The following is a 14,315-nucleotide window of genomic DNA, read 5'->3' as shown; positions in this document are numbered from 1 at the left end:
TCTACTTTGACATGGCAAATTGAGGAGAAGGCGGGGGAGAAAGTTGTTGTTGTGGAACCTAAAGTAGCACAAGTGGAGAGGGAGAGAGCCCCAGCCTCACAGATGCAATTTGATGACTATAAGTTGATGCCCTTTATGGCTGAATTTAGAGAAAGTCAGAGTTTGAGGATTGGAGCCCCGCTTGGACTGGAGAAGGAAAGTTGGATAGATCCCTTCACGCAGGGATTTATTGACCTTTGGGACCTGGACTTGGGTCAGGAGGAGACTGGAGTTGTGGGGACCGCCAGACTTGGAGGAACTTTGAAATACGACTGGAAATATCTTTTGAATTTTAGTTTTAACTATGGAGATTTGGCTGACTTGTCGAGAAGGAATAAAAACATTGCTAGGTGGGAATTTCCCCGAGATCTACTTTTCAGCATCAAAGGAAGGAAAATAAGAACAAGATCAGGAGAAGACAAAGTAAAGTGCATGTATAAATATGGAGAAGACCTGCAGAAGGGACTTGGAAAAGAGTTAAGAGCCTCGGACAGAAGATCACCAGGTTGATGGACTATATGGAATTGACGGAAATGACTGGCAGAATCCGAGACCAGGGAGAAGAGACGGTGGAAGAATATTGGAAAAAGTTTAAAATCTATATATGGAAATAATGTAAAATTAATGAGTGTTAGAAAAATGTTGGAAGGGAATTATACGGCTTTAGTAGAAATGTTTTAAGGAATTAAGCATAAATAAGTATTATAGTATTAATGGAAAATAAGGTTAAAATATGTTAAGATAATCATATGACAGAAAATAGAGAAAGATGGAAAGGATTTGCTGAAATAATTAATAGAAATGGAATACAAAAAGGGAGGTGAGAGGAGGTCGATGAAACAAGGGAATGAAAGAGAGGATATTGAGATGGTATAATGTGTGTTTTTTGAATTGTTTTTGCTTTCGTTTTGTTTAATGTGTTAATGTTGTGTTGTGTATTGTTTATATATTGTACTGTATTGTTTTTTCTTTTTCTTGTTTTTTCTTCTTTTTTCTTTTCTCCTTTTTGTAAGGTTTAAAAGTAATAAATATTATTTTTTTAAAAAAAGAATTACTGTCGCCACATGGACAACTTCAACCAGTTGTGATGTGTCTGTCATGTTTTAGCTTTTGGTCTTTGCAGCCAGGAGGTTGCCCTCTTGACTGTTTTGTGGTGGCATGTTGTTGGTTTTTAACCTCAGACTCTATTCTAATTCATGGGCATTATTTAAAGTTTTATTTGAATGTATGCTCCTTTGCTCCAAAGTGGATTGATTCTGCAGGAGTGCAGCCCATGCTTTGGAAATCTCAGCTGGCCACCTCTTTCTTCAGTGCCAACAGAATATTTTTCTTCTTGAAAATGTTTGCTGTAGTTTGATAGTGGCTGGCGACTCTTTTAAATTTGTACTTTTCTGCTGTTTTGCTGTTAAATGTGTTTAGATAATACAAGCTTTTTAAATATTTATGTATAACTTTGCACACTTCTGATGAATGGCAAACATGACTCTATGTAAGGAAACAATAAAGGTTTTTCCAGGCACTTGCGGCTCTAAACACATCTTTTATCATTGGCAATACAAACCAGTGCCAGTTCCATTACTGCTCTCATTTTTTTTTTTATTTTTTGCAAAACCTGTCCCAGTCAGATTGAAATTAAAATGTTATATTCTATAATCTCTGTAAAGACATGCATCTCTGCCCTCTGCTGTCCATTCTGGGAGATTTATAGGAAAAGTCAAGAGTTAAAAAGCAGCGTTGTACAGTGGTACCTCGGATTACAAACATCTCGGGTTACAAACACTTCAGGTTACAGACTCTGCTAACCCGGAAGTAGTACCTCAGGTTAAGAACCTTGCTTCAGGACAAGAACAGAAATCACGCAGCGGCGGCAGCGGGAGGCCCCATTAGCTAAAGTGGTACCTCAGGTTAAGAACAGTTTCAGGTTAAGAACGGACCTGCGGAACGAATTAAGTTCTTAACCCGAGGTGCCACTCATGAAAATGGTATGAAGTGTAGAGAAAAGACAAAAGCAATAATGTAGTGCTAGTAAGATAATTTACAGAACCCAAGTAGTTGCTCAGTTTAAATTTAAAACGTCTTGTCAAGAAGCTGTGAATTTAGAAAATGGAGACAGCAATGCTGCTAACCCTAGTGGGGCAGCTCAGTGGGTAGAACATGAGACACTTCATCTCAGAGTCATGGCTTTGAGATCCAGGTTGGGCAAATAGATCCCTGCCTTGCAGGGGGTTGGACTAGATGACCCCCAGGGTCCCTCCCAACTCTACCATTCTATGATTTTCATAATACAGCACATCCGTAGTGGCATTTAGAACCTTTTAAACGAAGATTGTTCGGTATGGTGATGTTACTCCTTTTGTTTCACAGTTTACCTCTAATGGGGAAATCTGTGGCCTCCATCAGCCTAAGCCAGCCTGGCTGATGATCAGAGATGGTGGGTGTTGGAGTCTTAGCATCTCTGCACATGGTCTGATGTAGAGATGGGCAACAGACTAGCACAGCTATCCCTCTGAAAAGGAATAGTATTTTTATATGGAAGCTTTGATTTGCCAGGTGTCCAGTTCTGTGCTACTTGCGGAGCAAATACAAAGAAATAAAACAAAACAGAGAGATACAGGCATTCATCATTCCAGTAAGAGTTGGTTTTTTATTATTATTATTATTATTATTATTATTATTATTATTATTATTATTTCACAAAATTTATATACCGCTTGATTGTAAAATGGCTGACAAAAAGGTAAAACAATACAATTAATAAAAATTTGCAACCATACTTAAAAACATATGAAAATTAAAATACTAAAAAATTAAAATTACCTCAACCTTATAAGCATCTAGGTAGGCTTGTCTAAACAAGAATTTCACCTGTAATGTAAAATGTACCCAGAGATTCATACTTATTCTTTGTATTGTATAGGTTGACCAAACAGAAAATATGAATATTCAGAGGGTATTTTTCAAATGAGATTCCTTCTGCTCATACAGACAGCTGTACAGTTTCTGTCCTAATAAAAAAATTCCTTCCAGTAGCACCTTAAAGACCAACTAAGTTAGTTCTTGGTATGAGCTTTCGTGTGCATGCACACTTCTTCAGATACCAGATATCAGTTTCTGTCCTGTTACTCTTTACCTATCTTCCTTTTTTCCTGTCGCTTTTCTTCCCTTCTTCCCCCTGTTTTTCTTTCTTCAGATCTAACTGGCTTAAGCCGTGCTGTGGGAGGCGAGCTGCTGTGTGGCAGGTATTTTTGCTCAGTGCAAGTCTCAACAGTTTCCTGGTAGCCTGTGTAGTATTGGTGGTGATCCTGCTGACTCTGGAACTCCTAATAGATATAAAGCTTCTCCAGTGTGAGTAGCAGGTTTTTCTTTTTCCTGAAACTTTTGGCAATTATATTGAGGCTAATGCACTATGGGTTGCAGGTGGGTGGGTGGAAATAGCTTGGGAATAGTGTCTAGATCAGGCTTCCTCAACCTCGGCCCTCCAGATGTTTTTGGCCTACAACTCCCATGATCCCTAGCTAGCAGGACCAGTGGCCAGGGATGATGGGAACTGTAGTCTCAAAACATCTGGAGGTCCGAGGTTGGGGAAGCCTGGTCTAGATTGTATGAGGTGTGAAGTGTATGGAATTTTGTGAACCTCTGATGTGCTGATATTCCCTTGGGGCTCATCCCAGACCTAACATTGCCCACTGTCTCCCCACCTGTCCCATTCAGATGTACATTTGAATTCTCCCCCCCCCCCCGGCAGCAGTATGGGGTTGGTTGGTCTTCCAGAGTATATCACCAGCTAAACATTGCAGTATTTCAATATACTGTATCAAGTTGTCTGAAATGAGGCTGGAGCTTATAATAATCTGGGGAAATACTGAATTATTATTATTATTATTATTATTATTATTATTATTATTATTATTTGATGTGTATAATTAAATAAAATTTTACTCTGATTGCATGCTTGACTAAACCATTAAAGATTTCTGCAGAATATATTACTCTTCTGTTATGGGCTTTATATGTCCATAGTAACACCTTGAACTTGACCTGGTAACAAATTGGGAACTGGTGCAGATCGGTGTTAGAAACTCAGTTAGACAGTCTAGGTGCCACATGGTGCCTGAAAACTAGGTTACAGCTGCAATAACAGGATGTCTAGGCCATTTTTATGTATAACAAGATTACAAAGCTGAAAATGAATGAACTCTAGCTAAAATCTTATGTTCATTTTTAATATGGTCTTGTCCTCATTGGAAGACAAAGTCATGCTTACCCTGCCCGCCCCCTAATATTCTTTTCAAAAATAGTAATTTTTATTAGTTTTCAATTATTAAACTCCAATAACAGCCATATTTTATCAATATCATATTACCATTCCCATCCAAATATAGATCAATTATACAGCCAATTATAATTTTTGAGTGACTTCCTGTGTGCTGGGTTTTGGGATGCAAAGTTCTTATTTTCCCCTGCTTCCAAAATCTTAGTTAATCCAGTTGCATTAAGACCTGATCTTGATAGCCCTGCAAAAAGTCATTATGTCATAGACCTTGCTCTTTAGGATCTTGAAACCTCGTATGGCAAGGGTTATATTCAATGAATCTGCCAATATCTATGTAGCCCCTTTCAGCAGCCAGCACCGCCTCCCAAATGGGGTTATACAGCCTTGACCATATGTGTTAAGGTAAAGGTAAAGGGACCCCTGACCATTAGGTCCAGTCGTGGCCAACTCTGGTGTTGCGGCGCTCATCTCACTTTATTGGCTGAGGGGGCCGGCGTACAGCTTCTGGGTCATGTGGCCAGCATGACTAAGCCGCTTCTGGCGAACCAGAGCAGCGCACGGAAACGCCGTTTACCTTCCCGCTGGAGCGGTACCTATTTATCTACTTGCACTTTGAGGTGCTTTTGAACTGCTAGGTTGGCAGGAGCAGGGACCGAGCAACGGGAGCTCACCCCATCACGGGGATTCGAACCGCCGACCTTCTGATTGGCAAGTCCTAGGCTCTGTGGTTTAACTCACAGCGCCACCTGCATCCCTTGGTGACTGTAAATGTGCCATCAAATCTAACGTGCGCCTTGATTTTTGCAACATAATTTGGCCAAAATGGTGAGCATTAGATTTGAGTAAATATAGTATATCTTTCTAGCACTACAACTAACACATATTACAGGCCTACACAACTGACAGCAGAGACACCCACCTTAAGTGTACAGTTTGCACAACCCAAGACTTCAGTGACCCCCAACCCAACACTGGTTTCGATTTTAAGCACCACTGTGAGAGTGAATTAGGTAACACTTTAAAATGTGCTGCATTTCCCCCCAATAAAAATTCACTCCCATCCTTTATTTAAAACTTACAAAAGTTAGAATACTGAAACAGCTTAAAATTACCTCAATTCAAAGTATGTGTTGTGGATGTCTATATATTCTGTACCCCATCTTGTATGAACGGGCAGGATACAGACATTATTTTTTAAGAATTGTTCTATTAAAGGTTTTATTGGATTACAAAAGAACATACATCACCTCTGTTTTCAGATCATAAAGTCCTTTCTATAGATCATAGATTCACTGGAAAAGACCCTGATATTGGGAAATATTGAGGGCACAAGGAGAAGGGGACGACAGAGGACAAGATGGTTGGACAGTGTTCTCGAAGCTACCAGCATGAGTTTGACCAAACTGCAGGAGGCAGTGGAAGACAGGAGTGCCTGGCGTGCTCTGGTCCAGGGGGTCATGAAGAGTCGGACACGACTAAACAACAACATAGATCAGTTATATTCAACGTGAGACTTTAATGTGGTATACAGTATAAGGTTGGGGGAGGAGAGAGAAGGGAGGTGGATAGTAAACTTTCATTCTTTATATCCATTTATTAATTTTCATTGGCATTGAGAGAGGTTGGGGGCCCCAGAGTGTGGTGGCCTGCCTTCAGTTGACTGCAGTGGGATCTGTTTGTGTGTATGAGGGTGTGTGGGGTTCTTGGGTCCAGTTAGCCATATTGATTCATATGCTGTTGGTGTGTTCTTCTTCTTGTCCTGTTGGGCTGTGTGTGTAATAAAAGGGAGCCACACCGGGGTGAAAGCATCCTCTACTTTGTTGTCGTTTAGTCGTGTCCGACTCTTCGTAACCCCCTGGACCAGAGCACGCCAGGCCCTCCTGTCTTCCACTGCCTCCCGCAGTTTGGTCAAACTCATGCTGGTAGCTTCGAGAACACTGTCCCACCATCTCGTCCTCTGTCGTCCCCTTCTCCTTGTGCCCTCCATCTTTCCCAACATCAGGGTCTTTTCCAGGGAGTCTTCTCTTCTCATGAGGTGGCCAAAGTCTTGGAGCCTCAGCTTCAGGATCTGTCCTTCCAGTGAGCACTCAGGGCGATTTCCTTAAGAATAGAGAGGAGAGGTTTTATCTTCTTGCAGTCCATGGGACTCTCAAGAGTCTCCTCCAGCACCATAATTCAAAAGCATCCATTCTTCGGCAATCAGCCTTCTTTATGGTCCAGCGCTCACTTCCATACATCACTACAGTGGAACCTCGGGTTAAGTACTTAATTCGTTCCGGAGGTCCGTACTTAACCTGAAACTGTTCTTAACCTGAAGCACCACTTTAGCTAATGGGGCGTCCTGCTGCCGCCGTGCCGCCGGAGCATGGTTTCTGTTCTCATCCTGAAGCAGAGTTCTTAACCTGAAGCACTATTTCTGGGTTAGCGGAGTCTGTAACCTGAAGTGTATGTAACCTGAAGCGTATGTAACCCGAGGTACCACTGCACAGGGAAAACCATTGCTTTAACTATACGGACCTTTGTCCGCAAGGTGATGTCTCTGCTTTTTAAGATGCTGTCTAGGTTTGTCATAGCTTTTCTCCCAAGAAGCAGGCGCCTTTTAATTTCACGGCTGCTGTCACCATCTGCAGTGATCATGGAGCCCAAGAAAGTTAAATCTCTCACTGCCTCCATTTCTTCCCCTTCTACTTAGTAAGATAAAGGTGAAGGTACCCCTGCCCGTATGGGCCAGTCGTGTCCGACTCTAGAGTTGCGCGCTCATCTCGTTCAAGAGGCTGGGAGCCAGCGCTGTCCGGAGACACTTCCGGGTCACATGGCCAGCGTGACGAAGCTGCAGCTGGTGAGCCAGCACCAGCGCAGCACATGGAAACGCCGTTTACCTTCCCGCTAGAAAGCGGTACCTATTTATCTACTTGCACTTAGAGGTGCTTTCGAACTGCTAGTTGGGCAGGAGCTGGGACCGAACAACGGGAGCTCACCCCGTTGCGGGGATTCGAATCACCGACCTTGTGATCAGCAAGTCCTAGGCACTGAGGTTTTACCCATTTGCGCTTTATTTTTAATCTTAATATTCATTTTTAGTCAGTTTTTAATGCTACACCACTTTTTATTTTATTAGTCCTTTTATTTATTTATTAAACTTTTTTGTTTTTATTCTGTAAGCTGCCCAGAGAACACTTTTTACAGGGCAGCCTATAAATGTCAAAAATAGAATGAATAAGTAAATAATGCAACTGATGATCTTTTCATTGTATGCCTCTTTAGAATACCCATTAGCATTCACAGTCAATACTGGCTTGGAGTAGGGGGGTGCAATAAAAATATTTTATTGTCTTGCATGTTGTCCATTCTGCACATCTTTAGTTGAACACAAGAGGGCAGACAGAATGTTGCACATTCCTTTATTCCTTCCAACATATGGGTTGCTGCCTTGTTGATAGCATTTTCCCATTTCCCTTTATTGCAGCCATCAGGATGTAGCTGAGGTTTTTTCCTTCTTTCTCTTAGCATTTCACAATATGGAGACAGGGCTATAAATGTGTCAGTGCAACATTGCATAGGTAGTGGAGTTACAGGATTTAAAAAACAAAACAAACCTAAAAATGAAATACAGTGGTGCCCCGCAAGACGAACGCCTCGCAAGATGGAAAACCCTCTAGATGAAAGGGTTTTCCGTTTTGGAGGCGCTTCGCAAAACGAATTTCCCTATGGGCTTCCTTCGCAAGACGAAAGCCCATAGGGAAATCTCCGGGACAGCGGGGAAGCGCAGCGCGTCTTCCCCACTGTCCTCGGACCTCCTCCGAAGGCTGGCGGTGGGGCGGAGAGACCTCCTCCCGCCGCCAGCCTTCGGAAGGCTGCTCCGAAGCCTGGCGGTGGGGTGGAGAGACCTCCTCCCGCCACCAGGCTTCGGAAGGCTCCTCCGAAGGCTGGCGGTGGGGCGGAGAGACCTTCTCCCCGCGCCAGCCTTTGGATGGCTGTCCTGAAGACTTGCGGTGGGAGGAGGGTTTTCCTTCCCACCGCCAACATTCAGAATGCTGTTCTTAATGTTGGCGGTGGGGAGGAAAAACCCTCCTCCCACCGCAAGCCCCGGGAACAGAGGAGAAGCGCTGCGCCTCTTCCCCTCTGTTCCCGTACCTGTCCTGAAGGCTTGCGGTGGGGAGAAAAGCCCTTCTCCGCACCGGCAGCCTGGCAAGCGGTTTCCATAGGAACGCATTAATTGATTTTCAATGCATTCCTATGGGAAACGGTGCTTCGCAAGATGAAAAACTCGCAAGAAGAAAAAACTTGCGGAACGAATTAATTTCCTCTTGCGAGGCACCACTGTACTGTGTTTCACTCAAACAGATTAATATTCTGCTACAGTTTTGCATTTTTCTGTGCCTGCACACAACACTGAAAACGTGAAGTTTTTTTCTTTATTGAGAAGAAAACAAAACTCGTACGTATTCCCAAAGTTATTTTAACACTTTACTACACATGAAGCATTTTCAACATAAAGAGGGGAAATTGGTCTACCTAAAGGCTCCTGAGAGAGACTTGCATCACAGCAAGAGTCCAGGGTGTTTTCTAAGGTCTGCTTTGTGCTGGCAGATGGCTAACTTGCAGTTTTCCTTTCATGCAGCCAGATACAATGATACCTCGGGTTACAGACGTTTCAGGTTACTGACTCCGCTATCCCAGAAATATTACCTCGGGTTAAGAACTTTGCTTCAGGATGAGAACAGAAATCGTGCTCCGGCGGCAGCAGGAGGCCCCATTAGCTAAAGTGGTGCTTCAGGTTAAGAACGGACCTCCGGAACGAATTAAGTTCTTAACCCGAGGTACCACTATGTAAGGCCAACATCTTTTCTCTCATGGGATGTATTGCACTGTGATCATGGTAAATAATGATAAACTGTGCTTATTGTCGCTTTCCTGAGTCCTCCCTCCAAGCTACTAATCCATCACACGCAGGCACTGAACGGGTTACCAGGCTTTTTGGCTTCTTCTCTGGCACCAGATACAGAACCTCAAAACATGGTGTGTTCTCTTCCTCCCCCACCTACATCCAGAATTAAACATGGTTGTTTAGTAATATGCCTTTCCTACAGTCTACATGAGGACAAAGGAAGGCTTAATGCAGGTCAAATTGTAGATCAGTCTCATGGCATGTGGCCTGGTTCACACATCATGTAATGACACAAGCATTCTGGCTTCCAAAGAGGAGCACGTATCCACTTTATTACTGGCTACAAATCATGGTTATGGAGACTACAAATCATGGTTAAGGAGATTAACCAAAATCCTGAGTTCCAACCCTAAACCAGAGCTTTCTGTGCTGAGGTAAAGGACCATGGATGAACATAGCTACCACAGTCTTCTTCCTGCAAGACAGTGCATTCAAACTAAACCATGCAGTCATGGGCGTTGAGTGACTTTAATTCATTCTTGGCTCTTATATTCTACTTTTGGTACCTTTTGAATCCTGAATCTTGGACTTGTTACTTAAAGAAGCTAAACTTGGAACCATGGTTTATAAACCTGATTTGTTTCAATAAACCATAGTTCAGATTAATCGCAGTTTGGTTTGGACAATAATGCTAATTGCAGCTAATTGAAAACTGAGGTGAAATGTCTGATCCTGTGCCATGTTCTGGAGGCTCAGAGATGGGAGAGTTGAGAAGATGGAAAATGGAAGCAGACAAGTAACTGTAAATCATGTTAAGCTTTAGTGAAGCTTAAACCAAGGTGTGCATTCTAAATGATTGTTAATAAAAATCACAATTGGTGTTATGTCTCGACTGAGCCTATATCTCTAATGCTGTGTACTAGCTGTGAATATTTACCAGTGTTTCTGCAATTGGTGGGGAGTTCACTTCTTTCATCATTTTGTCCCTTCTCTCCTAACCCGGATTTGGCCCACAGTCTCCTGGGGGGTCAGCCTTAATCAAGGCAGGCTTCAGAATGTTTGGTTCATTATGTATAATGTGCAACTTGCATGCTGGGAAACCAAAATGATGCTTCATAATAATCTTTATTTAATTTCAGTTTCAAATGCATCACAGTTTGCTGGAGTTATTCACTGGATCAGTCTAGTTATCCTCTCTGTGTTCTTTTCAGAGGTAAGTGAAATGTGAAAGTAAGTGACAAAGGACAATATGGCTGAAAAACTGGTTACAGTGGTACCTCAGTTTACATACTCTTCAGGTTACATACGCTTCAGGTTACACACTCCGCAAGCCCAGAAATAGTGCTTCAGGTTAAGAACTTTGCTTCAGGATGAGAACAGAAATCGTGCTCTGGCGGCACGGCGGCAGCAGGAGTCCCCATTAGCTAAAGTGGTGCTTCAGGTTAAGAACAGTTTCAGGTTAAGTACGGACCTCCTGAACGAATTAAGTCCTTAACCTGAGGTACCACTGTACTTCCTTAGGAAATGTGTTCAGTTGTATATCTAGGCACCTAAATTGTCTTAGTTACCTCAGAAGTACAATAGCTCAAGGACTGCCTCTTTCCATATGAATCTACCCGGACCCTGAGATCATCATCTGAGACCCTCCTTCACGTGCTTCCTCCACGAGAGGTCCGGAGGGTGGCAACATGAGAACGGGGCCTTCCCTGCAGTGGCTCCCCATCTGTGGAATGCTCTCCCCAGGGAAGTTTGACTGGTGCCTTCATTATACACCTTTAGGCGCCAGGCAAAAAGGTTCCTTTTAAACCAGGCCTTTGTTTGATCCAATTTACATCCTATGCCCTTTTAAAATGTATTTTTATTAGATATTTTGTGGTGGGTATCTTGATTTTATTCTGAGAACCGCCCTGAGACCCCCGGGTATAGGGCGGTATATAAATTCAGTAAATAATAAATATTTATAATATGGCATGTTAGTGCCTGAGCTTGTATTTTAAATAGTTCTTAGAAAGTGCAGCTGGAGTATAATACAACTTGTAGGTTATCAACAGGAGTTGACCACCGACAGCACACAGGCCACAATCTTGAAATACCTGCATTGACTCCCAGCTCCTTCTTGGACCAAGTTTGTTCCCCCACCCCAGATGCTGATCATTGCCTTTTTAAAGCTCTAAGTCATCTGGGTGCAGAGTAACTGAAGAACCACCTTCTCTCAGAAAATCTGGCTGCTTGTTTATAACTGCATTGAAGGCTCTGCTTTAGAGTCCTTCATCACAGATGTGGCAGAAGGTTATTCAGAGGATGCCCTTTTTCATAGTGGCATCTATGTTCTGAAACTTCTTCACAGGAGAAGGATGATCTGCCCCCTTGCTAGTAGCCTCTTGACAGCAAGTCTTATTCCAGAGGGCATTTGGAACCCTCCAATCTGTTTTTAGCAGATTTGTGGGGGCTGTTGGTAAGACTGGGTTTTAATTAATATTTTATTGTGCAGTGCTATTTAACGTGTTTGCTACTTGATGATGAGCTTCCTCAAGATGGACAGATGTGAGGATAAATGAATATTAAGTTCTTCTTAATATTTCCAATTACGTTTCTCTCTACATTGGGGAATTCAGAAGGTTGCAGCCATAAGAATTTGTAGACCATGTCCCAGAACAAAGGCTTTCTGGTGTGGTCACATTCTAATTATGCTATACAGTGGTACCTCGGGTTACAGACGCTTCAGGTTACAGACTCCGCTAACCCAGAATAGTACCTCAGGTTCAGAACTTTGCTTCAGGATGAGAACAGAAATCGTGCTCTGGCAGCGTGGCGGCAGCAGGAGGCCCCATTAGCTAAAGTGGTGCTTCAGGTTAAGAACAGTTTCAGGTTAAGAACGAACCTCCGGAACGAATTAAGTTCTTCACCCGAGGTACCACTGTACAGTTCAAAAAGGATGCCGTACAACTGGAAAAAGTTCTGAATGAGCAAAATCTGGGCTCCAGGGATAGGAGAGCAGTTTTCTTGGAAGGAACACTAAAGTGGGAAAAGTAGAAGGCTAAGAGGAAAATATATATTAATACCATGCATAAAGTGGAGAAAATGGATAAAGAAATGACTGTTCCTCCTTTTCCCATAACAATGATTTTGATTTGGGGTTAGATTCATTATTTTTTATGGTAATTGGGAACTGGTGTTTGTGTTTTGTTGTCAGGACTTATTAATGTGAATTGTTTGAGGGTTGGTCAGTCTCAGTGCAATTTGATATTTGGTGTGTTTGGTCTGATGAGTTGACTATAGACTTATTTAAGGTTTTCCTTCATATCTTTTGTAGTTTGGGCTGATACATTTTGCCCTTACTGTGGATTTTGACTCAGTATTGTTATTGCTAGGGTTTAATTCAAATTATTAAATGAAGTGTTCAGACTTCAGAGCACTTCTAACCTTGTCCAGAGACGATTAGAGCAGGTGAGCCTCCTTCACACCTGAATCCCTTGCTGGCTTCTGCCAGTTAGGCCTTTTCCGCCAGGCGTGGCTGGGCTGGCTCCATGCAGTAGAGGGGTCTTAACTGGGCCCCTCACCTGGCAGGGGATCACCATTGATTTAAGTAGATTCTTAACTGGCTCAGCTCTGCCCCATACTTTAGTGTATTATTGGATTTAGTTGATTAATGTTAAAAGAGGTGTAGAATATCCTGGGGGTGTTGGTGTGTTTCTACACTAGTGGCCAAAATTGTGGAAACCTTTTGGAGAAAGTGGATTTCCGAGGTTTGATGGCTCATACCACTTTTTTGGGGAGTAGTACCATAAAATTATGCATCAATGGAAAGATAATTTAATGAAGAATGTAATGCAGCAAAGTTTATTCAATTATCTGCATTATATCAAAAGTTATAGCCAAATAACCAGAAAAAGGAGTGTTTAGAGAGCCAATCAGGTGTCATCTTGTTTTGGCAATGATGGCTTATAACACCACTTTTTTTTTGGAGTAATACCATAAAATTATATATCAATGGGAAGATAATTTAATGAAGAATGTAATGCAATAACTTTTATGAAGGATTATTTATTACAACAGCAGTCAAAAAGAAGAAACATGAAACACATAGAAAAAAATGAGATATACAAAAATTCTGCCCATGTCAGTTAATACTTAGTTGGGCAACCTTTAGCCTTCCCATGGAGTGAACCAAGGTTTTTAGTTTTGCATCTGTAAAAATGTGAAACCAAAATTGAATTATTGCCTCTATTAATTGGGTTTTATTGCTGGGTTGCTTCTGACTAACAAGTTTCTTTAGTTGGCTCCATACATTTTTGATTGGGTTAAAGTCTGGGATATGTATTTGGGGGCATTTACATTCCCATTAATGACGCAAATTCTGCCCACACCTTTTGCTGTCATATGACCCCAGATCATAACACTAACTGGGTGTTTCATAGTAGGTGTAATGCAAGTAGGATGTAAATCATCTCCAATTCTTCTCACATATTTGATGCCATCACTACCAAGCAAGAAGATTTTGGTGTCATCACTCCAAATAACACTGCCCCATTGTTCCGCTGTCCAGTTAGCATGGGTTTTAGCCCAGTTTAATTTTTTAAACCTTTGTTTGAGAGATAACAATGACATTTTCCTTGGATTTCTGGCATTTAGACTATATTCCTGCAGTCTGCAAAAACAGTCCTTACACTCAACTTCACATTACATTGTACCATGTTATCTTGTATACACCCAGATGATTTTCTTCTGTCACGTAGGCACAGTCTCTCAATTCTTCTAACATCACTTGCTGTTGTGCACCTTTTCCTGCCCTTACCAGTCTGATTTTGTAGTGACCGAGTCTCCTTATATCTTTTCAAAAATTTAGAAATGCCACCTTTGGTTAAGTTTCCCCAATTTTTATTCTATTTTCTTCATAACTGTAGCCATGTTTGCTTAATAGTACTATTTTACATGGCTTTCTGGGTGACCAGTCAACTCTTTGCACCTTTTCTTGAATTTTATTACATTTTACAAGCTCACTAAATGAAAGAACACAAAAACCCCAACCAACTTGATAGCAATCACATATAACACACTGACCAATGCCCTCCTCTCAGCTCCAGTATGTAACATCAATAGCTGAATCTTACTGTG

General features: G+C 41.9%; 1 protein-coding gene across 5 annotated transcripts in view; it reads left to right on the top strand.

The window, feature by feature from the left end:
* TMEM266 (transmembrane protein 266) overlaps positions 1-14,315 on the top strand; it is an 81,066-nt gene that overhangs the window by 38,214 nt on the left and 28,537 nt on the right. For all 5 annotated transcript variants that reach the window (XM_081207767.1, XM_081207764.1, XM_081207765.1 and 2 more), the window contains 2 exons: positions 3,230-3,384; positions 10,340-10,413. In XM_081207767.1, coding sequence (XP_081063893.1) covers positions 3,230-3,384; positions 10,340-10,413 — 229 coding nt within the window. The remainder of the gene's footprint in view (positions 1-3,229; positions 3,385-10,339; positions 10,414-14,315) is intronic.

Source organism: Podarcis bocagei, assembly GCF_964188305.1.
Source record: "Podarcis bocagei genome assembly, chromosome: 9".
In the NCBI taxonomy this organism is placed as follows: domain Eukaryota; kingdom Metazoa; phylum Chordata; class Lepidosauria; order Squamata; family Lacertidae; genus Podarcis; species Podarcis bocagei.
This window is presented reverse-complemented; position numbering and strand designations above follow the sequence as displayed.